General features: G+C 44.8%; 2 protein-coding genes across 7 annotated transcripts in view; one reads left to right on the top strand and one right to left on the bottom strand.

The window, feature by feature from the left end:
* The window catches only part of LOC139557011 (polyhomeotic-like protein 2), a 48,268-nt gene extending 27,570 nt beyond the window's left edge, over positions 1-20,698 (bottom strand). For all 6 annotated transcript variants that reach the window (XM_071371290.1, XM_071371288.1, XM_071371289.1 and 3 more), the window contains exons 1-2: positions 20,594-20,698; positions 411-630 (exon numbers count right to left, since the gene is read on the bottom strand). In XM_071371290.1, the coding sequence (XP_071227391.1) occupies positions 411-569 (159 nt within the window). In that variant the 5' untranslated portion in view covers positions 570-630; positions 20,594-20,698. The remainder of the gene's footprint in view (positions 1-410; positions 631-20,593) is intronic.
* Positions 20,699-22,077: 1,379 nt separating this feature from the next.
* LOC139556997 (solute carrier family 2, facilitated glucose transporter member 1-like) overlaps positions 22,078-25,910 on the top strand; it is a 44,695-nt gene continuing 40,862 nt past the window's right edge. Inside the window, exon 1 of the mRNA XM_071371247.1 lies at positions 22,078-22,271. Within this exon, the coding sequence (XP_071227348.1) occupies positions 22,188-22,271 (84 nt within the window). The 5' untranslated portion in view covers positions 22,078-22,187. The remainder of the gene's footprint in view (positions 22,272-25,910) is intronic.

Raw genomic sequence — 25,910 nt, 5'->3', positions numbered from 1 at the left:
ACTCATCCTGGACTCACAACCGATAGCTTTAGTCTTAAACTGGCCACTAGATGGCGGTAAAGACCTGGCAAATGCTGCTTGTTCTGCACTACTGAGCAGGGTTGGAGATCAAATCCATTTCAAATCCATTTCATAACACCTTTCAAACTCCAACTCCTATTACAACAGTATTGCTTTCTGAAGACATATGCTGCTTTACGTGTGTGAAAAGTCACTTTATTGCACTATATTGCTGTTGTTGTGATGCAGCAAAACATCCAAATTCATAAGTGGATTATGTTGCAATGGTGAAAACAACAGCATTAGCAACACCAACAGCAACAGCAACAACCCAAGGGTTCAACTAACTCCATGCCACCACACTGAACACACTTTTGAGATACTGTATACAAACATTGCTACTACTGTACCTGAGCAGTCTGTCTACCTGGGATCCCAGCGTAGACAGAGATGTGGGGCAGGGTTGGCCTCCCAGTGCTGCTAGTAGTGACCAGGCTGGTGGTGACACTGGGAGTCGTACTGATGCTGCTGGCACTGGCGGCTGCCGGGCCCTGGGCCTCATTCTGCATGTCGCCCTCCGCCTCCACTTCCCACAATCCACAGTGACTGCTTAGTCGGATACTCCTCTAACTGATAGAGAGAGAGCGAGAGAAAGAGTGTGAGAGAGAGAGAGAGAGAGAGAGAGGTGGGGGAGTGGAGAGATTTATCTTTAATTTAAAAATAAGTTGCAAGGCTGGTGTAATATTGCACTCAGAGCTAGTGGACATGTGTCTCACAAACCACATAAAACACAGGCAGAGTGTTGATAACATGGTCACTCTCTCCCTCCTCAGCCATGACTCCTTAGCCCCAATCTGGCAGGCCACTCTGAGAGGTGATAGGGAAACGACTAGAGTTACAGACAAATTTGCTCGTTATTGAGTCACTTGGAGAAGCCCAATCAAAATGAATCACAGGCCTTAAACCACATTGCTCTCTGGAACAATGAAAATAAATGCCACATTTTGCAGTTATCTAGTGGGCCATTTTTGAATTTTGTTGCTTAGTAAGCCAAAAATGACATCCCTCCCAACTAGTCTAGTTTATACTGGTAGCCCAATTCTAATATATTTTCCACTAATTAGTCTTTTGACCAATCACATAAAATCTTTTCACATCACATCTTCTTCAGAGCTTATCTGATTGGTCAAAATACCAATGAATGAAAAAAAGATCAGAATTGGTCTGCCTGTGTAAACGCAGCCTTGTATGTTAAGTCTGGCTCAATAGTTCTAAGAGAATCACAACCCAACATTTATAAATAGCTCTCCATTTTGCGACTCCTCCCTGGCAAGTGGAAGTGAATGGGGAATGCTGTAACACCTGCCGGAAATGACCCCAGGGCAACTCTTCTCCAAAGCCTTGTCTTTCCTTCTACAGGTTTACAGCTGTCTGTCTGTCCCATCTTTGTCAGCTCAACTCTCCTCTTTGATCTGGTAACATCAAGTAATATAAGCTAAATCAGCAGACCTGGAAATCGTCCCACCCAGAAAAATCATGTTTGCAACAAGGTACTAAAGTAAAACTGCAAAAAATGTGGCCTGAATACAAAGCATTATGTTTGCGGTAAATCCAACACAACACATCACTGAGTACCACTCTTCATATTTTCAAGCATGGCGGTGACTGCATCATGTTATGGGTATGCTTGTCATCAGCAAGGACTAGGGGGATAAAAATAAACGGAATAGAGCTAAGCACAGGCAAAATCCTAGAGGAAAACCTGATTCAGTCTGCTTTCCAACAGACACTGGGAGAGAAATTCACCTAAAACACAAGGCCAAATACACACTGGAGTTGCTTACCAAGAGTACATGGAATGTTCCTGAGTGGCATAGTTACAGTTTTGACTTAAATCGGTTTGAAAATGTAGATCAAGACTTGAAATTGGCTGTCCAGCAATGATCAACAACCAACTTGACAGATCTTGAAGAAATTTGCAAATATTGTAAAATCCAGGTGTGGAAAGCTCTTCGAGACTTACCCAGAAAGACTCAAAGCTGTAATAGCTGCCAAAGGTGATTCTAACATGTATTGACTCAGGGGTGTGAATACTTATGTAAATTAGATATTTCATTATTTCATTTTTAATAAAAACATGTTATCACTTTGTCATTATGGGGTATTATGTGTACGTAGATGGGTGAGAGAAAAAAATCCGTTAATCCATTTTGAATTCAGGCTGTAGCACAACAAAATGTGGAATGAGTCAAGGGGTATGAATACTTTCTGAAGGCACTGTATATCTCCTGTCTGATTCCCAGTTCATCCACTAGAGAGCAGTTGGAGATAACACGAGGTCTCTTGGCCACTTGAAAACAGTTGAGTCTGGTTTAGGTAGTGAGTCACTGTGCCAAAATGGCTGAACGGATTTTCAAGCCTGACATCGTAAAATAACTATTGGGAATCAGGCCTTTCAAGTTATCGAGTAAAAAAATATACAAAAATAAGACACAGACAGGTGAGGAAACTTCAAATGTATTTTCCACCTTTGTATTGCAAACGATGAGCTAGATCATGGCGCATGTGGAGGATGCATACAAGGTCATGTGGATGGAGAAGGAAATGCATTGCTTTACAATGACCATCAGGGTGTACCCTCTCCGTGCATACTAAATGTTTGCCCTTTTGGTGACATAACTTACATTGCATACTCTATGAATATGACCATAGCACATGATTTATGGCCTTTATGGGGTGGGTTATGACATTTCCAGCAGTAAGATTTGAGTTCAATGTTCAAAAAGACAAGGGCTGTAGCTTTCAAATGATATGTCACTTTCTATTTTCTGACAACAATTAGTTTTGGTGGGTAACCCAAAGATCACTGTTAGATCTTCTAGACCAGTGATTCTCAACTTGGGGGTCGTGACCCGGGAGAATTTTAAGGGGTCGCAGGACTCACTCACTGACCAATACAATAAAGTTCTCGCCCCACACACACACATTGATCCAATGAAATTACAGATTTCATTGTTTTGTTTTGTTTTGTTTTGTTTAAAATATGACGCGTCCAATCATATAATACAGATCTTCTTCTGACAGCTAGCTTGATTGACAGCTAACTATGCAGATGCGTTCTGCAGGCATTGCACATGTGGATAGTTAGCTGTCATTTAACTCATGTAGGCTAGCTGTCAGAGTAAAACCATGGACACGTTTTTTCTTCATCTACTGCTGCTTCCAATGCCAACAACAAGGCAGACAACCCGGGAATACCACCCCGACTTCATCAAATATGGTTTTACATATACAGAAGACAGTCAGGGTGAGTGTAGACCGCAGTGTGTCCTATGCAATAGGCCGTTAGCTAATGAGAGCATGAAACCCTCCAAAATGAAAAGTAATCTGGGCACCAAGCATCTAAGCCACAAAAATAAGACAGCTGACTTTTTTTAAAGGAAATGTCAATATCTGGAGGCCTCACAAGAGTCATTGAACAACGTATGCACGGTACAAGAAAAGGCACTTCACGCATCATACCTTGTGGCCCAAAGCAAGTGCAAAAAAGCCCACACCAGCGCAGAGGATCTCATACTCCCTGCTGCGATTGATATGTGCACTGAAATCTTGGGAGATTCCAGGACATGTCTGAGGACATAACGCGCCAGTGCAAATGGCCATTAAGCACTGCAGCTTGATGAATCCACAGATGTGGCTAACCGTGCAATTCTAATGGTCTATGTCAGACACGTCTGGGATCATAACTTTGAGGAGCAGTTCCTTTTTAGTGCTGATTTGCCCACCACCACCACTGCAGAAGCTGTCTTTAACAAAATGGATATGTATCTGGGCTCCGTGGGACTGGCTTGGGATGGGTGCGTTGGTGTGACCACTGATGGGGCTGCTGTCATGACAGGTAAGCACTCCGGAGTAGTAAAGCGGATCCTGGAGAGAGCACCGAGTGCGACGTGGAACAGGGAGGCATTGGCAGCGAAGCGCATGGTGCCTGAGCTCCTCGCCACTCTCCAGGATGTGATCAAGTGTGTCAACTATATCAAAAAGAGTTCCAGAAAAAGCAGGTGTTTCCAGGCCTTCTGCAGGGATATGGGGAGCGAGCACCAGCAAGTGCTTTATCATGCAGAGGTCCGCTGGCTTTCCAGGGGTAAAGTGTTGGGTCGCTTTTATGAGCTTCGAGCGGAGATTGCCAAGTTTCTTTCAGAAAACAAGTAATCTCTGGCCGAACATTTCGATTGTGAGGAATGGCTCGCACAAGTTGCCTTCCTGGTGGATATTTTTGATCATCTGAATTCGCTCAATGTGTCAATGCAAGGGAGGGGGCACAATCGATTTGAACAGTGTGACAAAGTGGATGCCTTCATGATTAAGCATACTGTTTGGGCAAATTATGTTTCTAACGGGAGGATTGACATGTTTCCCAATGCTGATTTCGAGATTCAGCATCTGATCAACAAAGCACACAGCAACACACACAAAAAAAACATTAAACGGCATCTTGTCAAGCTGCAGGGAAAGTTTTCCGACTACTTCCCGGAGGAGAACAGGAGACAAGACGACTGGATACAGGACCCCTTTCGAGTGGAGATGGGAAGCGTCACATTGCCAAGCAATGAAGAGGATCTGCTGGTGGAGCTGTCATTTGATTGAAGACTGATTATGCGCTTCCCGAAAATGACACAGATCTGCTGCAGCGTAGTGGGAGAGTATCCTGCTCTCGTTTGTCATGAATCATGTTACCGTTCAGCATTATCTATCTGTGTGATAGTGGCATCTCTGCTATGGCCGTTCTGAAAACCAAAAGCAGAAACAAACTAGCCAGCATGAGCTCCGAGTTGCCCTGTCAACCAGACTTCAATAAACTTATCAAACTATTGTTCAGAGCTGTTGTGCAGCAACTCACTGCCTTCCTGAAGACAATCAATGTATACGAAACGCTTCAGTCTGGTTTTAGACCCCATCATAGCACTGAGACTGCACTTGTGAAGGTGGTAAATTACCTTTTAATGGCGTCAGACTGAGGCTCTGCATCTGTCCTCGTGCTCCTAGACCTTAGTGCTGCTTTTGATACCATCGATCACCACATTCTTTTGGCAAATTGGTCTACACGGACAAGTTCCGGCCTGGTTTAGATCTTATCTGTCGGAAAGATATGTTTGTCTCTGTGGATGGTTTGTCCTCTGAGAAATCAACTGTAAATTTCGATGTTCCTCAAGGCTCCGTTTTAGGACCACTATTGTTTTCACTATATATTTTACCTCTTGGTGATGTCATTCGGAAACATAATGTTAACTTTCACTGCTATGTGGATGACACACAGCTGTACATTTCGATGAAACATGGTGAAGCCCCAAAATTGCCCTCCCTGGAAGCCTGTGTTTCAGACATAAGGAAGTGGATGGCTGCAAATGTTCTACTTTTAAATTCGGACAAAACAGAGATGCTTGTTCTAGGTCCCAAGAAACAAAGAGATCTTCTGTTGAATCTGACAATTAATCTTGATGGTTGTACAGTCGTCTGAAATAAAACTGTGAAGGACCTCGGCGTTACTCTTGACCCTGATCTCTCTTTTGACGAACATATCCAGACTGTTTCAAGGACAGCTTTTTTCCATCTACATAACGTTGCAAAAATCTGAAACTTTCTGTCCAAAAATGATGCAGAAAAATGAATCCATGCTTTTGTCACTTCTAGGTTAGACTACTGCTCTACCAATGCTCTACTTTCCGGCTACCCGGATAAAGCACTAAATCAACTTCAGTTAGTGCTAAACACAGCTGCTAGAATCTTGACTAGAACCCCAAAAAATTATCATATTACTCCAGTGCTAGCCTCTCTACACTGGCTTCCTGTTAAGGCAAGGGTTGATTTCAAGGTTTTACTGCTAACCTACAAAGCATTACATGGGCTTGCTCCAACCTATCTTTCCGATTTGGTCCTGCCATACATACCTACACGTACGCTACGGTCACAAGACGCAGGCCTCCTTACTGTCCCTAGAATTTCTAAGCAAACAGCTGGAGGCAGGGCTTTCTCCTATAGAGCTCCATTTCTATGGAATGGTCTGCCTACCCATGTGAGAGACGCAGACTCGGTCTCAACCTTTAAGTCTTTATTGAAGACTCATCTCTTCAGTAGGTCCTATGATTGAGTGTAGTCTGGCCCAGGAGTGTGAAGGTGAACGGAAAGGCACTGGAGCAACGAACCGCCCTTGCTGTCTCTGCTTGGCCGGTTCCCCTCTCTCCACTGGGATTCTCTGCCTCTAACCCTATTACAGGGGCTGTCACTGGCTTACTGGTGCTCTTCCATGCCATCCCTAGGAGGGGTGCGTCACTTGAGTGGGTTGAGTCAATGACGTGATCTTCCTCTCCAGGGTTGGGTTGTGCCGTGGCAGAGATCTTTGTGGGCTTTACTCGGCCTTGTCTCAGGATGGTAAGTTGGTGGTTGAAGATATCCCTCTAGTGGTGTGGGGGCTGTGCTTTGGCAAAGTGGGTGGGGTTATATCCTGCCTGTTTGGCCCTGTCCGGGGGTGTCGTCGGAAGGGGCCACAGTGTCTCCCGACCCCTCCTGTCTCAGCCTCCAGTATTTATGCTGCAGTAGTTTATGTGTCGGGGGGCTAGGGTCAGTCTGTTATATCTGGAGTATTTCTCCTGTCTTATCCGGTGTCCTGTGTGAATTTAAGTATGCTCTCTCTAATTCTCTCTCTCTTTCTCTCTCTTTCCCTCTTTCTTTCTTTCTTTCTCTCTCTCGGAGGACATGAACCCTAGGACCATGCCTCAGGACTACCTGGCATGATGACTCCTTGCTGTCCCCAGTCCACCTGGCCGTGCTGCTGCTCCAGTTTCAACTGTTCTGCATGCGGCTATGGAACCCTGACCTGTTCACCGGACGTGATACCTGTCCTAGACCTGCTGTTTTCAACTCTCTAGAGACTGCAGGAGCGGTAGAGATGCTCTGAATGATCGGCTATGAAAAGCCAACTGACATTTACTCCTGAGGTGCTGACCTGTTGCACCCTCGACAACCACTGTGATTATTATTAATTGACCCTGCTGGTCATCTATGAACATTTGAACATCTTGGCCATGTTCTGTTATAATCTCCACCCGGCACAGCCAGAAGAGGACTGGCCACCCCTCATAGCCTGGTTCTTCTCTAGGTTTCTTCCTAGGTTCTGGCCTTTCTAGGGAGGTTATCCTAGCCACGTGCTTCTACACCTGCATAGCTTGCTGTTTGGGGTTTTAGGCTGGGTTTCTGTACAGCACTTTGTGACATCAGCTGATGTAAGAAGGGCTTTATAAATACATTTGATTGATTGATTGATTGATTCACTATGTTAATTGTTATTGTTAATTAAATCTGACATTTATATTACATTTTATTGAACTGGTTAAAAACGTATACCTTTAAAAAACTGTTCAAGGTTGTGAAACTATTGACATGGTAATTGATGATTAAGAATTCCTAATGATTGTTGTTTTTTCCATTTTAAACACTGGTATGTGTTACTGTTCATTAACATTATTGGACTGGTTTTGATGTCATGTTCTGAGTCTAATAATTCATTACACCCCACTCCTGTACTGCTCCCATTATGGAAACACACTTCAAAGAACACCATCCTCCTCCTCCTCTCTCACTGGAGCTTCCAGGGGGGAGTTTGGCAGGGAGGGGGCTGGCAGAGGGTTCATTGAAGCTAGAGGGTGAGGGGAGTTAGGGAGTAAGCCTCATAAAGTTCCAGTTCAATTCTGAACTTCTGGTGGAAGAACAGCTACACCAACATCTCTACACCAACTGCAGTTTCTACACCATACGGCTGACAAACGGGAGTGTGACAAAGACATCCACCTGTCATGGCGTGTCACACACACACACACACACACACACACACACACACACACACACACACACACACACACACACACACACACACACTCAGACACACTCAGACACACACACACACACACACAGACAAAGCAACCCTATTCCATCCAATTTTGTGCATGACGTACGGCACCTACAAACACACTAGTCCACCCATTGAATCCATGGACATTAATTAGTGAAATAAATGTACAGTACGTCTAATGGACCCTCCATTAATGCAGAGGTCTCCCAATGACAATGCAGCATGGCTTTCTGTTTCCCCTCACACCAGGAAGAGAGAGAGAAGGAGTGAGCAGGTGACGGGTGCCATTGCTGACACCAGTGGTGTAAATAACTTAGGTAAAAATACTATACTTTAAAGTACTACTTAAGTCGTTTTTTGGGAGGGTATCTGTACTTTACTTTGTTATTTATATTTTTAACAACATTTGCTTCACTACATTCCTTAAGAAAATAAGTTACTTTTTACTGCATACATTTCCCCTGGCATCCAAAAGTACTCTTTACATTTTGAATGCTTATCAGGACAGGAAAATGGTCCAATTCACACAATTATCAAGAGAACATCCCTGGTCGTCCCTACTGCCTCTGATCTGGCGGACTCACTAAACACACAGTCTTCCTTTGTAAATGATGTCTGAGTGTTGGAGTGTGCCCATGGCTTTCTGTAAATAAAGTAAATAAAAATAAATGGTGCCATCTGGTTTACTTAATATAAGGAATTTGAAATTATTTATACTTTTTCTTTCGATAATTAAGTATATTTTAGTAGTTATATTTACTTTTGATACTTAGTATATTTAGTAAATGTAATACTCAACTAGTATTTTAGTGGGTAACTTTCACTTTTATTTGAGTCATTTTCTATTAAGGTATCTTCATTTTACTCAAGTATGACAATTGGGTACTTATTCCACCACTGGCTGACACCTCACCTCCTGTCTCTATCTCAGCATGGTGGAGTGTCAAACGGTGTGGTCTGCTCCTCCCAGCAATAACAGACCCACAGCACAGGCAAACGTCATTCACACACCCTACATTTCAAATGTGGTATCTTATCACACACAAACACAATTCTAGGGTGCTGGCCCTCACTTGATGGGCCAAGAATGGATCCCTGTGGTACCCCACGTGTAAAAAAGTAAAGTACATCTTGATGAACTGTAATAAGTGTATTGTTAAAAAGGAAACCATGAATCATGATGCCCATGTGGTGTGGTGTGTGGTGTGGGCTGAGGGTGTTATGCTGATGAATGAGGACCCAAAAGCGACGTAATAGTAACAGAGTCTTTATTCCAGTATTAAACAAATAATGATTCTCCTGGATATAATCAATGGTAATCCAAAACAGGAAACTGAAATCCTCTCGTCAATAGAGAGGAACGCCTGGAGACGCGACCACAGACTGCAGGTCGCTTCGGGAAGGCACTGGCCGTAGCTGACATTGACACCTGCTCACACGCAGCATCTGAAGAAGGCAAAGAACACGACAGGGCGAAACAAGGACACAGGAACAGCAAACATCAAACAAGAATCCGACAAGGACAGGAGCGGAAAACAGAGGGAGAAATAGGGACTCTAATCAGAGGGCAAAATAGGGGACAGGTGTGAAAGAGTAAATGAGGTCGTAGGGAGAATGAGAAACAGCTGGGAGCATGAACGGAACGATAGAGAGAGAGAAAGAGAAAGAACCTAATAAGACCAGCAGAGGGAAGCACAGGGACAAGACATGATCAAAGACAAAACATGACAGTACCCCCCCACTCACCGAGCGCCTCCTGGCGCACTCGAGGAGGAACCCTGGCGGCAACGAAGGAAATCATCAATCAACGAACGGTCCAGCACGTCCCGAGATGGAACCCAACTCCTCTCCTCAGGACCGTAACCCTCCCAATCCACTAAGTACTGGTGACCACGTCCCCGAGAACGCATGTCCATGATCTTCCGTACCTTGTAAATAGGAGCGCCCTCGACAAGGACGGGGGGGGGGGGAGGGAAGACGAACGGGGGCGCGAAGAAAAGGCTTGACACAGGAGACATGGAAGACAGGGTGGACGCGACGAAGATGTTGCGGAAGAAGCAGTCGCACAGCGACAGGATTGACGACCTGAGAGACACGGAACGGACCAATGAACCGCGGAGTCAACTTGCGAGAAGCTGTCGTAAGGGGAAGGTTACGAGTGGAAAGCCACACTCTCTGACCGCGACAATACCTAGGACTCTTAATCCTACGTTTATTGGCGGCTCTCACAGTCTGCGCCCTGTAACGGCAAAGTGCAGACCTGACCCTCCTCCAGGTGCGCTCACAACGTTGGACAAAAGCCTGAGCGGAGGGAACGCTGGACTCGGCGAGCTGGGACGAAAACAGAGGAGGCTGGTAGCCAAGACTACTCTGAAACGGGGACAGCCCGGTAGCAGACGAAGGAAGCGAGTTGTGAGCGTACTCAGCCCAGGGGAGCTGTTCTGCCCAAGACGCAGGGTTTCGAAACGAAAGGCTGCGTAAAATGCGACCAATCGACTGATTGGCCCTTTCTGCTTGACCGTTAGACTGGGGATGAAACCCGGAAGAGAGACTGACGGAAGCACCAATCAAACGACAGAACTCCCTCCAAAACTGTGACGTGAATTGCGGACCTCTGTCTGAAACGGCGTCTAACGGGAGGCCATGAATTCTGAACACATTCTCAATGATGATTTGTGCCGTCTCCTTAGCGGAAGGAAGCTTAGCGAGGGGAATGAAATGAGCCGCCTTAGAGAACCTATCGATAACCGTAAGAATCACAGTCTTCCCCGCAGACGAAGGCAGACCGGTAATAAAGTCTAAGGCGATGTGAGACCATGGTCGAGAAGGAATGGGAAGCGGTCTGAGACGACCGGCAGGAGGAGAGTTACCTGACTTAGTCTGCGCGCAGTCCGAACAAGCAGCCACGAAACGACGCGTGTCCCGCTCCTGAGTAGGCCACCAAAACCGCTGGCGAATAGAAGCAAGCGTACCCCGAACGCCGGGGTGGCCAGCTAACTTGGCAGAGTGAGCCCACTGAAGAACAGCCAGACGAGTAGAGACAGGAACGAACAGAAGGTTACTAGGACAAGCGCGCGGCGACGCAGTGTGAGTGAGTGCTTGCTTTACCTGTCTCTCAATTCCCCAGACAGTCAACCCGACAACACGCCCTTCAGGGAGAATCCCCTCGGGGTCGGTAGAAGCCACAGAAGAACTAAAGAGACGGGATAAGGCATCAGGCTTGGTGTTCTTATTTCCCGGACGATAGGAAATCACGAACTCGAAACGAGCGAAAAACAACGCCCAACGAGCTTGACGTGCATTAAGTCGTTTGGCCGAACGGATGTACTCAAGGTTCTTATGGTCAGTCCAAACGACAAAAGGGACGGTCGCCCCCTCCAACCACTGTCGCCATTCGCCTATGGCTAAGCGGATGGCGAGCAGTTCGCGGTTACCCACATCATAGTTGCGTTCCGATGGCGACAGGCGATGAGAAAAGTAAGCGCAAGGATGGACCTTATCGTCAGACTGGAAGCGCTGAGACAGAATGGCTCCCACGCCCACCTCTGAAGCGTCAACCTCGACAATGAATTGTTTAGTGACGTCAGGAGTAACAAGGATAGGGGCGGATGTAAAACGCTTCTTGAGGAGATCAAAAGCTCCCTGGGCGGAACCGGACCACTTAAAGCAAGTCTTGACAGAAGTCAGAGCTGTGAGAGGGGCAGCCACTTGACCGAAATTACGAATGAAACGCCGATAGAAATTAGCGAAACCGAGAAAACGCTGCAACTCGACACGTGACTTAGGGACGGGCCAATCGCTGACAGCCTGGACCTTAGCGGGATCCATCTGAATGCCTTCAGCGGAAATAACAGAACCGAGAAAAGTGACAGAGGAGACATGAAAGGCGCACTTCTCAGCCTTCACGTAGAGACAATTCTCTAAAAGGCGCTGGAGTACACGTCGAACGTGCTGAACATGAATCTCGAGTGACGGTGAAAAAATCAGGATATCGTCAAGGTAAACGAAAACAAAAATGTTCAGCATGTCTCTCAGTACATCATTAACTAATGCCTGAAAGACAGCTGGAGCATTAGCGAGACCGAACGGCAGAACCCGGTATTCAAAATGCCCTAACGGAGTGTTAAACGCCGTTTTCCACTCGTCCCCCTCTCTGATGCGTACGAGATGGTAAGCGTTACGAAGGTCCAACTTAGTAAAGCACCTGGCTCCCTGCAAAATCTCGAAGGCTGACGACATAAGGGGAAGCGGATAACGATTCTTAACCGTTATGTCATTCAGCCCTCGATAATCCACGCAGGGGCGCAGAGTACCGTCCTTCTTCTTAACAAAGAAAAATCCCGCTCCGGCGGGAGAGGAAGAAGGCACCACGGTACCGGCGTCGAGAGAAACAGACAGATAATCCTCGAGAGCCTTACGTTCGGGAGCCGACAGAGAGTATAGTCTACCCCGAGGGGGAGTGGTCCCCGGAAGGAGATCAATACAACAATCATACGACCGGTGAGGAGGAAGGGAGCTGGCTCTGGACCGACTGAAGACCGTGCGCAGATCATGATATTCCTCCGGCACTCCTGTCAAATCACCAGGTTCCTCCTGAGTAGAGGGGACAGAAGACACAGGAGGGATAGCAGACATTAAACACTTCACATGACAAGAAACGTTCCAAGATAGGATAGAATTACTTGACCAATTAATAGAAGGATTATGACATACTAGCCAGGGATGACCCAAAACAACAGGTGTAAAAGGTGAACGAAAAATCAAAAAGGAAATGGTCTCACTGTGGTTACCAGATACTGTGAGGGTTAAAGGTAGTGTCTCACATCTGATACTGGGGAGAAGACTACCATCTAAGGCGAACATGGGCGTGGGCTTCCCTAACTGTCTGAGAGGAATGTCATGTTTCCGAGCCCATGCTTCGTCCATAAAACAACCCTCAGCCCCTGAGTCTATCAAGGCACTGCAGGAAGCAGCCGAACCGGTCCAGCGTAGATGGACCGACAAGGTAGTACAGGATCTTGATGGAGAGACCTGAGTAGTAGCGCTCACCAGTAGCCCTCCGCTTACTGATGAGCTCTGGCTTTTACTGGACATGACATGACAAAATGTCCAGCAGAACCGCAATAGAGGCAAAGGCGGTTGGTGATTCTCCGTTCCCTCTCCTTAGTCGAGATGCGAATACCTCCCAGCTGCATGGGCTCAGTCTCTGAGCCGGTGGGAGGAGATGGTTGAGATGCGGAGAGGGGAAGCACCGTTAACGCGAGCTCTCTTCCACGAGCTCGATGACGAAGATCTATCCGTCGTTCTATGCGGATGGCGAGTGCAATCAAAGAGTCCACGCTGGAAGGAACCTCCCGGGAGAGAATCTCATCCTTAACCTCAGCGTGAAGTCCCTCCAGAAAACGAGCGAGCAACGCCGGCTCGTTCCAGTCACTGGAGGCAGCAAGAGTGCGAAACTCTATAGAGTAATCCGTTATGGATCGATCACCTTGACATAGGGAGGCCAGGGCCCTGGAAGCCTCCTTCCCAAAAACTGAACGATCAAAAACCCGTATCATCTCCTCTTTAAAGTTCTGATAATCGTTAGAACACTCAGCCCTTGCCTCCCAGATAGCTGTGCCCCACTCCCGAGCCCGACCAGTAAGGAGTGATATGACGTAAGCGATCCGAGCTCTCTCTCTTGAGTACGTGTTGGGCTGGAGAGAGAACACAATATCACACTGGGTGAGAAAGGAGCGACACTCAGTGGGCTGCCCAGAGTAACATGGTGGGTTATTAACCCTAGGTTCCGGAGACTCGGAAGACCAGGAAGTAGCTGGTGGCACGAGACGAAGACTCTGAAACTGTCCAGAGAGATCGGAGACCTGAGCGGCCAGGGTCTCAACGGCATGACGAGCAGCAAACAATTCCTGCTCGTGTCTGCCGAGCATTGCTCCCTGGAACTCGACGGCAGTGTTGAGAGAATCCATAGTCGCTGGGTCCATCTTGGTCGGATTCTTCTGTTATGCTGATGAATGAGGACCCAAAAGCGACGTAATAGTAACAGAGTCTTTATTCCAGTATTAAACAAATAATGATTCTCCTGGATATAATCAATGGTAATCCAAAACAGGAAACTGAAATCCTCTCGTCAATAGAGAGGAACGCCTGGAGACGCGACCACAGACTGCAGGTCGCTTCGGGAAGGCACTGGCCGTAGCTGACATTGACACCTGCTCACACGCAGCATCTGAAGAAGGCAAAGAACACGACAGGGCGAAACAAGGACACAGGAACAGCAAACATCAAACAAGAATCCGACAAGGACAGGAGCGGAAAACAGAGGGAGAAATAGGGACTCTAATCAGAGGGCAAAATAGGGGACAGGTGTGAAAGAGTAAATGAGGTCGTAGGGAGAATGAGAAACAGCTGGGAGCATGAACGGAACGATAGAGAGAGAGAAAGAGAAAGAACCTAATAAGACCAGCAGAGGGAAGCACAGGGACAAGACATGATCAAAGACAAAACATGACAGAGGGGGAGGGCTCGTAAACTACGGGCGAAGCTAACTCTTACCTCACTGCCCCCAGCAAGAGCTTTGACGGACTTTATGATGTGCCCTCCCCACGGTAGCTTATACCATACAGTGACTGCCTTTTGTCTGGCTACAGTGGAAATACCCAAACTACGCTGTACTCTGCAGTCAGTCAATGTACATCCCAAGCTTGGCCCAATACCGACACCAGCACTTCTCTCATTTATATACTGTAAGTGGTGAAAATTATGACAATGACGACGACGTCAGAAGAAATTGATTACATTTCAACCTCCAAAATGGTGGGCGGGGTACAACTCCTTTTTAGGGGGAACCAGAGTATTTCCAATGTATAAACGCCATACCTGTGACTTCAATCTGAATCTGAACTGACCACTACTGCTGGTATATGTATTTTTGGGGGGTAACCCTTACAACCCTTTTTTAGGGTAGCCCTTATAAAGAGATTCTGAATTCTATTAGTGGGTGTGTCGTGTGAGGGGAAAAAACCTCTCTCTTAGTGGCCAGGGCCACTGGGCAGGCAGGCGGGGGGAGATTATTGGCCCTCATTTCCTTAAGACCCCCCCAATAAACCTGCCTGCTTTGTCTGCCAGAGGAGGGCCTTTTGTGTGAGACAAGGCAGAGTGATATACAGCCTGTGTTGTCATGGTTTCATTGATTGTAGAGCAATGCAGAGAGAAAGAGAGCGGCTTAGTGATGTTGTTGAGGATGTGAATGCAGCACCTCGTGCTGTGGCTAATGTGAAGGAGGAAGACTGTGAGTGATGGTGATAGTCATTCTCATCTGAAGTGCTCCTCCCTCCCCTTTCTGAGGGTCATAACTCATAAACATTCAGTCACAACACATGTATTAATATAAAGGATTCATTTAGACAAAGGTATTCAACTGTTGTGATCAGAAAGCAAAAAAATGAAGGAAAAAAGTTGGAACTACTGCACCTGGATATAGCAAATGTACAAGAGCAAAATTTAAATGTGCAAAATAATATTGATGGCATCGATTTCCTAGGCTAATTTGCATATACATTTGCTGCTACTCAAGGTAAAGAAGAGGTGGTGTGTGTGCGCTGTTGAGGGGAAAAGGAGAGGAATTCAGATGGATGCACTCAAATCCACATTGCTGCCCATTTGTTATGATCACGCCTAAAATCGATCATGGACCTGGCACATGCTATAACATAAACTCAGCAAAAAAAGAAACGTTCCTATTTCAGGACCCTGTCTTTCAAAGATAATTCGTAAAAATCCAAATAACTTCACAGATCTTCATTGTAAAGGGTTTAAACACTGTTTTCCATGCTTGTTTAATGAACCAGAAACAATTAATGAACATGCACCTGTGGAACGGTCGTTAAGACACTAACAGCCTACAGACGGTAGGCAATTAAGGTCACCGTTATGAAAACTTAGAACACTAAAGAGGCCTTTCTACTGGCTCTGAAAAACACAAAAAGAAAGATGCCCAGGGTCCCTGCTCATCTGCGTGAACGTGCCTTAGGCATGCTGCAAGGAGGCATGAGGACTGCAGATGTGGCCAGGGCAATAAATTGCAATGTCCGTACTGTGAGACGCATAACACAGCACTACAGGGAGACAGGACGGACAGCTGTTCGTCCTAGCAGTGGCAGACCATGTGTAACAACACCTGCACAGGATCGGTACATCCGAACATCACACCTGCAGGACAGGTACATGATGGCAACAACAACTGCCCGAGTTACACCAGGAACGCACAATCCCTCCATCAGTGCTCAGACTGTCCGCAATAGGCTGAGAGAGGCTGGACTGAGGGCTTGTATGCCTGTTGTAAGGCATGTCCTCACCAGACATCACCGGCAACAACGTCGCCTATGGGCACAAACCCACCGTTGCTGGACCAGACAGGAAATCTGGTGCAGTCCATGAGGAGGAGATGCACTGCAGTACTTAATGCAGCTGGTGGCCACACCAGATACTGAGTGTTACTTTTGACTTTGACCCCCCGTTGTTCAGGGACACATTATTCAATTTCTGTTAGTCACATGTCTGTGGAACTTGTTCAGTTTCTGTCTCAGTTGTTGAATCTTGTTATGTTCATACAAATATTTACACATGTTAAGTTTGCTGAAAATAAACGCAGTTTATGTGCACCATATCCTCATGCAGGTGTGTGTGTTTCTGAGTGCCTACAGTCCAAAGAGATGCAGGACAGATAAGAAACTAACTTCAATCAGATGTGCGTGTGCCTGCTCCCAAGTTTGGAAAGTAGGGGGCCTTACTGGGAACACATGGAGGGAGGGAGTGAAAGAGAGGGAGAGAGAAAAAGAGAGAGAAAACATAGAGACCAGAAGAGGCTGGTGGGAGGAGTTATAGGAGACGGGCTCATTTTGGTTCCATATGTTTGATGTGTTTGATACCGTTCCATTAATTCCATACCAGCCATCACAATGAGTCTGTCATCTTATAGCTCTTCCCACCAGCCTCCTCTGATATTGACCATTACAAAAAAAAAAAAGCCAAATTTGCAGTTTCAGTGAATTAGCTGTTCTCACATGTTGGGCTTAAATTTGACATGACAAAAAAACACATTTTCACATGTATACATGTTGAATTCACATGTTAACACCACCTTTTCACATGTGAGAATAACATGTTTTCACCTCACATGTGAATTGCAGTTTTACATAGGAAATTTGAAAATCGAATATGCCGTTTCACATGAGATTTTCACGTGAACGTTTTTCACATATGAAGCTGCAAATTAGATTTTTACACGTGATTGTTTTTCACATGTGACCTTGCACTTTTAAATGTGAAAGTGAAAATCTAATTTGCAGTTTCACATGTAAGGAAAATCCACATGTGAAAATCTCACTTTCAGTTATGGAATTGAAAGTTATGGCAAGTTCACACGTAGGGTTGAAATAATGTTCTTCTCCTCACATGTGAAACGATGGTGGTAACATGTTGCAGTAGCAATGTTTCCACTGGTGGAATTAGGGTGACCACATCTAAAAATCCCAAATGCGGGACATTCTCGGTACAGTGGACAGAATACATTTTTGGGGCCAGGTTAATAGATCACATTCAAATGGAGACATCGTTGTGCTGTATGAAGGTCACTGCCTGTTAAAGGGCCAATCCTTACTTGCTACATCCATTTCTGGACTTATAAATGAATGATATGTACCCATTGATTCTTAAAGAATATAACGTATACATGCCTCATGAGCTTAGTTCAGCTGTCATACCCCATCAGAACCCAAAATATAAGCTTGTTTTACTCCAATGTTTATAAGCAAAGTAAATGTAAATAACCACTGTACAGCCTAAAAACATGTTTAAAACTATCATTTGGATATCATGGATGGTCAGTCCTTGCATCCATAGCGTAGTCTATGTTTCTGAGAAAGGTTACATTTCTCCAGGCCCATCCCTCAGCTTTTTACTGTACTTGTGGCAGTGAGTACACTTTGTTAACGGTTCAGTTAAGGATTGTTGCTTTAAACACCTTTAATTGAGTCATAGTGTTATTATATGGTGCAATCCTCTAGTGAGTGAGTTACTTTTGTGCTGTTAATATCAAGCAAAACTTCTGAAGTCGAGAAAAAAATGATTACTATTGCAAACAAAAAATATGATATTGAAAGCAAAACATAAACCCTAAAGTATTGATAGCAAAACAAAATATTGTAAGGTAACAATTAAAAAAAAAATATATATATATATACAATTTCAATTAAATAAAACACCTCCCTCTTTCCTGCAATTTTCCCTCTCTTTGGTTATGTTACCCTGGCCTTTGCTTTCACTGCCTTTTTTTCCAGTTGCAAGTTTTGGCACATTCCAGCAACATAGCACCCTCCATCCCACTGCCGCTCTGCCTCTGAAGCTCAAAATTAACACGTGAAACTTCACACGTGTCCGAAAATCACGTGTGTTTTTTTGTAAGGGGAGATATAAAGAGAAAACACAAACAGACCCCACAGAGCCCCAGGACAACAACACAATTAGACCCAAACATAAGTACTTGACACATTGAAAATAATCAACAAAAAGGAGCAAACTAGAATGCTATTTGGCCCTAAACAGAGAGTACACAGTGGCAGAATACCTGACCACTGTGACTGACCCAAAAATTAAGGATAGCTTTGACTATGTACAGACTCAGTGAGCATAGCCCTGATATTGAGAAAGGTCGCCGTAGGCAGACCTGGCTCTCAAGAGAAGACAGGCTATTTGCACACTGCCCAAACCGAGCTGCACATCCTAACCTTCTGCCAAATGTATGACCATATTATTTCCCTCAGATTACACAGACCCACAAAGAATTCGAAAACTAAAGCAATTTTGATTTTGAATATTGATTGGATGAAATACCACAGTGTGCAATCACAGAAGCAAGATGTGTGACCTGTTGCCACAAGAAAACGGCAACCATTGAAGAACAAACACCATTATAAATACAACCCATATTTATGTTTATTTCTTTTCCCTTGTCTACATCGTTACAACACTGTACATAGCCATAATATGACATTTGAAATGGCTCTATTCCTTTGGAACTTTTGTGAGTGTCATGTTACCTGTTTATTTTTTATTGTTTATTTCACTTTTGTTTATTATCTATTTCACTTGCTTTGGCAATGTGAACATATGTTTCCCATGCTAATAAAGCCCTTTGAATTGAATTGAATTGAGAGAGAGAGAGAGAGAGAGAGAGAGAGAGAGAGAGAGAGAGAGAGAGAGAGAGAGAGAGAGAGAGAGAGAGAGAGAGAGAGAGAGAGAGAGAGAGAGAGAGAGAGAGAGAGAGAGAGAGAGAGAGAGAGAGAGAGAGAGAGAGAGAGAGAGAGAGAGAGAGAGAGAGAGAGAGAGAGAGAGAGAGAGAGAGAGAGAGAGAGAGAGAGAGAGAGAGAGAGAGAGAGAGAGAGAGAGAGAGAGAGAGAGAGAGAGAGAGAAAGAGAGAAAGAGAGAAAGAGAGAGCATAGGGACCAGCGGCACCAGAGGGACCAGAGGGACCAGGAGGAATAACACCTGGATGTGAGAAGGAGTCACTTTCATCTGCTCCGGGACCTTCAGACCCTCCAGACCAGCTGCCTTGCCCAGAGGGGGAGAGGGGACAGGGCCATACCTCATCAGAGCCGAGGCACTCCAACCTGTCGACACTCACTTCCTAACGACACACTGAGTTACACTGAGTTCCGCTGCCTCGGCTGTCAGAAGCTCTCCCACAGATCTTTTATGATCAGTGTTCATACAGGTTATAGGTCTATAATTTCAATCTGGGTAAATGCAGTCTGTCTGTACTCAACGTCTACAGGCCTTCACTCACTGGTCTTTCAATGCAAACATCAAATGGTTCCGAAAGCATGCCTTTTTTTCTTTTTTTTTTACATTACTCCGTGTGCATGTGTTGGGGGAGTGGCATGTGAGTTTGACACGATAGTAAAAGGAGATGCTTTTAAGCTGTCATAAGACAGTCCTAATAGAAATGGCATGTTTTGATCCTCAACCAACTTGACAGTCTGTCTACTTTGGACCCATGGATAGAGAGCCCATTCGACAAGAATGCCATGATTTGAATCAAGTCAGTCCCTGATACACTTGACAAATGTAAATAAAATGCTAAAATCTTTACAGAACTGTTCCAATACTGTCCAGGTCAGACTTAAGTGTCTGAATAGTGTGCTGAAGAGACTGCAGACGGCATGTTAGTTGAGAGGCACACAAACACGTGGATGCACACACACACACACACACACACACACACACACACACACACACACACACACACACACACACACACACACACACACACACACACACACACACACACACACACACACACACACACACACACACACACACACACACACACACACACACACACACACACTTACACCAACAACACTTGCAGAGAATCCACATGTACCAATTCACACACATGCACACACACACACACACACACACACAAGCACGCACACTTACACCAACAACACTTGCAGAGAATCCACATGTACCAATTCACACGCATGCACACACACACATGTTCAAACAGTAAATCATGCACACATACCCCAACAACAAGCACACAACAGAGCCAGAGTTATAGTTACAGCAGCAGCAAGGCATGAAAAATGACTTTCAAAAAGACACAAAGCCACGCTTCCATACCTTCAACACAGGCCTCCCTCCATGCTGTATAGGTTTCCTGTTTCTTTCCTGTTATACTACACCATATCTGGGTCTTGCTCTGCCAGCCTCAGAATAGACCAAGGGTAGAGGAGGAGCTGGAGGTGGGAAAAAATCCTGTATGAATTAGAATTCCAAAAGCAGTCATGTGATTCAAATGAGCCAATGGTTAGCATCTATCAGCCTGTGGCCTTCCCCCTTCCCCCTGGCCCTCCTCCCTTGTTGTCTTGTAGAATGGCGATGACACGGCTGTAGTACAGAATGCCTGTCATTGTCTCCTTGGTAACACAGATATTTAACCCTTACTTGTGATGTTACTGCATCTCCCACAAAATTGGAGTTTGGTCAGGGTGTGTGTGAGTGGGTCTGCCATGCTGTGCATTCATAGAGTAACATGCAAGTGCATTACAATGTGTGTGTGTGTGTGTCTTGTGCACGTGTGTGACAGAGAGAGAGAGAGAGAGAGAGAGAGAGAGAGAGAGAGAGAGAGAGAGAGAGAGAGAGAGAGAGAGAGAGAGAGAGAGAGAGAGAGAGAGAGAGAGAGAGAGAGAGAGAGAGAGAGAGAGAGAGAGAGAGAGAGAGAGAGAGAGAGAGAGAGAGAGAGAGAGAGAGAGAGAGTCATTACAGGGGACTATATAGAACTTCTGAAGCTTGACGGCCTTGCGTTTATGGTCCATTTATGGTGCAATGGAAAGTAATCTATGATTGAAAACAGAGTGCTAATCACTCGAGTGCTCATTTTGAAACAACTAAAATATGAATGATTTGTTCTCGGTCTTTGGTAATAAAAGGTTCCGAAATGTAATTCAATCGGAGGACATCGAAGGCTAAGTGACTGTATGCGTAATTGTGTTAGACACACAGGTGCAGACAGCAATGGGGTAATTAGGCAGGTCAGGAAACGGCTGGGGCAGGAAACGGCTGGGGGACTGAGGGAAGTGAGGCTGCTGTATTCTACCTGGGGGGGGGTTAAGAAGCTAATAAGTTTGTCATGCTTTTATTTGATGGCAGGATAGTTTTTTATCAGCTCATCACATGTGGAAGGAAAAAGGAACCGTAAAGTGAATAATTACTATGATCAGATTGAAGCAGTTGTGCACAATGATACTAGCTGCCTGACTTTTCACACGGAAATATTTTGTGGAATCAATATTTAATCATTAATAACAAAACAACAGCACACTTTAAAGAGAAGTGAGATGGCTATTAACAAATGGCATTTAACTGTTTATTATGCTTCTAAAAAAGCTGGTACATTCCATGTCATTTGTTTAGTGTATGTTTGGTTCAAACAGTAATGTCCAATGGGCTGTTTGTAGGTGACGACAGAGGCCGATCGGGATGAATGGGAGCTCTGACACACACACACACACACACACACACACACACACACACACACACACACACACACACACACACACACACACACACACACACACACACACACTGTGGGATCCAGCCAGGATTAGACAGCAGCCTCTGACTCTATTTCTCCCTGCTGCTGTACCACCACCACAGCTCCTCAGCTTCCGCCCTCAGCTTCCCTCCACAACCAGGACCATAGCACCAGAAGACCATGTCCACCACCGAGGGGGTCAAGACCCCTATCCCTGGCCCCACAGAGGCCACCAGTCTGGTAAGGGGTCCAAGCCAAGAACAGGTAAGGGCCAGGCCCGGGGCTTCATTTAACCTCTTACAGCTTTTTCATATCATAGTTTTCTGGTAGAAAGTGTTTTTATTTGTAAGTATTCTTAAAGGGAATGATATTACATCATGTTGATGAGCTAGACTTTGATTGATGGGGTAGTTCTACATTGTTCAGACATATCTTGGAGGAGTGATATTGTATTGTGTAAAAGTGTTTACTATGTGTATGTCATTTTGAGGTTTTGTAGCAATACGAAGAAAACGGGGCAAAATATCCATGGCTACATAGACACAGCTGTCTCGGTTGATATCATACGCCATAGTGCGGTAGATGGCGTGATTGTGGTGTAATCTGATTACAGCATGGTACTGCACGTACATGGAGTTGATGACAGAAATTAAGCGTACTGTGCATACTGCGTGGTCCAGTTATAGCAGGCTAGTTATGACCTGGCTGTGACCTAGCTGTACAGAGGATTATATTCTCCATCTCTACACAAACTTTATATCCTACTACTGCATAAAAGACATGGCTGATAGCCTGGGACAATGCTGAGCGATATGTAATCTAATCGCAAGTAGAGTCCATCAGTACCACTGAGATGTACTTGACTGGGGGTTATATTGTCCTTAACCGAATCTGCTAAACATAGAAAATCGTCCATGTTTGTGTAGCCTCTGATGTTTTGAAGTCAATGTCATTACAGTGTTTTGAGTGAGATAAATCCATTTGTATTTGACTATTTACTTTGCAAGCTTCTCCCATGTTTATTCTACCATTTAGACATTTTTTTCTGCAATTCCATTTCACCAACTCTTAATATTTAGGAACATTGAACAAATGGTGTGTTATCTATAGCCTTGTGTTGATCTCACATCATGTGATAAAGCTTGGAGCAGCAGATGGAAATATGTGACGTGGCGTCACAGTAATGGGGAGATGCTGATTGACTGGTTGGAGGCTTTTTTGCTCGATAATCTAGAAAAAACAACAGAAGAAGAAGAAGGGAGAGTCTCTGTGTGAACAGTGACCTACAGTCAACTCTGGAATTATACACCACTACATGCTGTGTACCACTCACTGGCCGTGTTGCTCTTGATGTTGCTCTAAATACATTAAGGCCCTTATCCTAACCTGATACAGCCAAACCTAATTATTGTTGTATAAAATAATTTACTACTTTCTCTGTATGACGCTTATTTAAGCACAACATGTTTTGGAGTTTCTGATCATCTGAAATTATACTGAACAGAATATATAAGGAAAGTAAATGTTCAATTATTTAGGTACATCACTGACATACAGCCACATTTAATTGCTGTGATTTCACCATAGTGGGTTGCTGTCATTTTCCAACAGTGTATGAACAGTTTATTGTTTACATATTTATATTTTGTGTATTAAATTGACAGTGCTCTTTTATGTATGTGCAAGACAAATTCCCTACAAGGGCAATTAAGTTTATGTTTTATTCTATGGTGTTGTGTTGGGTCAGTATTAGGTCCTGCTTTTCTGTGCTCAAAGTTATGGGTGTTATTCTCCACAAGATGGCAGCAGCATACAGTACTGCCAAGAGGTTACTGCTACCAGGTTGCCCAAACAGCTCTGTAAATCTATGGAAGGTTGCTGGAGCATTGCATAAACCGAAGGGCATGTGTTCAAACACATACAGGCCAAACGGTGTAGGCTACAGAGCAGGTTTTCTCACATTAGAAGAAAGTATAACAATGCTTTTTTAAACATTTATTTTCATCTACATTCCTCAAACACACTGACTTCTAAGAGATATGGAAACATCTTCCCATGGCCAAAAGTGAGAGTGGCTATCTGAAAGCAATGGCTGACATGGTAAACTCTCCACCTTTCTTTTCACATCCTCCTTTGAGCAACTTCCTGTTGTTTTTTTTTAGGAGCTTGGACTAACTTTTTGGATCTTTTCATCTACTGTAGGAATCCTTTGAAGAACATTTATAAGCCTTGTTCAGAACTTTAACTCTCCTGGATGGGATTTTAGTTCCCAGAAAATGGTCAACAACTGTCGAGAGATACCTCAAAGCTAGAACAAGTTATTTTACTGTCTCTGTCACATTTGAAATTCCAGTTACTGGTGTCCTTCATTTAAATTCCCATGCTCATTAAGTTAATTCACCCATTCATTAGATTAGTCAGCACATTTACCAGCTTGACCCAGGGACTCTAGCTATGACAAGGGGTGAAAGTAGATTACATTTCTTACTGGTACGAGACCTACTACTAAAAATGTTATGGTTCTAATCATTGAATTGCATATAGAATCCCTATTAATTTAGTGATCTCCGTGGGCATAGTAGGCCTAATAAAGGTTTGTCATATAACTTTTATCATCTACTACATTTTAATGTGGCATAAACACAACCAGTCATGTTTTCATCTGATTGTCAAACAATCACTTCAAAAAGCACTCCTGTTGGCCACAACACAATTTGGAGAGTAGGTCTACATGCCCATTTTCAAGTCAGATCGCTCATTTCCATACAGCTGACATGCAGTACTGTTAAATAATGGTGTAATTGCCTATAGTTTTCTTGGCATTTTGTTTTAATTATTGTGAGAGGCTCACATTTTACCAGAATGGCATACACCCACTATTTATTTGCCTGGATGCCATACCGGTCCGTACCGCCTTACTTTCACCCCTGGCTATGACTCATCATTGAACTGAATGACTGGTCAAATTTTGTTCTCCTATTTCCTCCAGTCACAGAAAAAAGAGAGGCAAAATTTCCCTAATTGGGAAAAGGGAATAAATATTTTGAAACAGAACAGTGGCATGAAACTGCATGCGCTGTGCGCTGATGTGATATCACCATCTTTGTTGGGGTGATGGTTTCAATTTGACACTCCGCTTTCATGCTGTGCCATGAGCCTTTGGACAGTGTCAACCTCAATTGCAAAATGGCCCTTGATGACTGGGACAAGAGCGGTGAGGAAGTGAATGTGGGCGTACTTGCTTTGGGTACACTGGTCATACTCTTTTGTCCCCGTCCACCACCGGATCAGGCCTTGATCCTTCTGTTGGAACTCAGTAAACTGGCAGACCCATTCAACTATACAGTACAGCAGGTACATGACAGAGAGAGGAGGTTGGGGGGGAATGACGGCATGCTAGGCTACACAGTAAAACATCGACATTTCTACTACAACACGTTTGCTTGGCACTGGCTTAACAGAGTGAACTAGTTGTTTTGAGGAGAAATATCCTTGCACCAGTCTACCTCAATATTTGTTCTCTGCCATGCACTTATACCACATTCTTGGCTGTTCTACCGATGGCCTTGCATGTATTTGCCTACTTTCATGATTTATTCATTGTGCAAAGTGTCTCTCAAAGCACTTATACCTTGTGTCTTTCCTCTGTTCTCTGGATTGGCTAGTTTGGATGTCCGTCTCCTGGGTTTGGCTGGGATTGGAGGTTGGAGGCAGGATGGAGGCAGGATTCTGGATTAGGCAGCAAGAACAGGTGGGCCTCAGTCAGAGCAAGCAGGTGGGGAGGGGATCAGGTTCCCGTCATGTGAGGGTGAGTCACCCTGGAGACAAGGAGTATTCCCATGAGACAGCAGCACTGGGGGAGGTCACATGACCACCTGGATTAGGTGTCATGTTTTTACCTGA

Source organism: Salvelinus alpinus, chromosome 28 (assembly GCF_045679555.1).
Source record: "Salvelinus alpinus chromosome 28, SLU_Salpinus.1, whole genome shotgun sequence".
In the NCBI taxonomy this organism is placed as follows: Eukaryota; Metazoa; Chordata; class Actinopteri; order Salmoniformes; family Salmonidae; genus Salvelinus; species Salvelinus alpinus.
The sequence above is the reverse complement of the archived record's forward strand: the minus strand, read 5'-3'. Positions and strand labels throughout refer to the sequence as shown.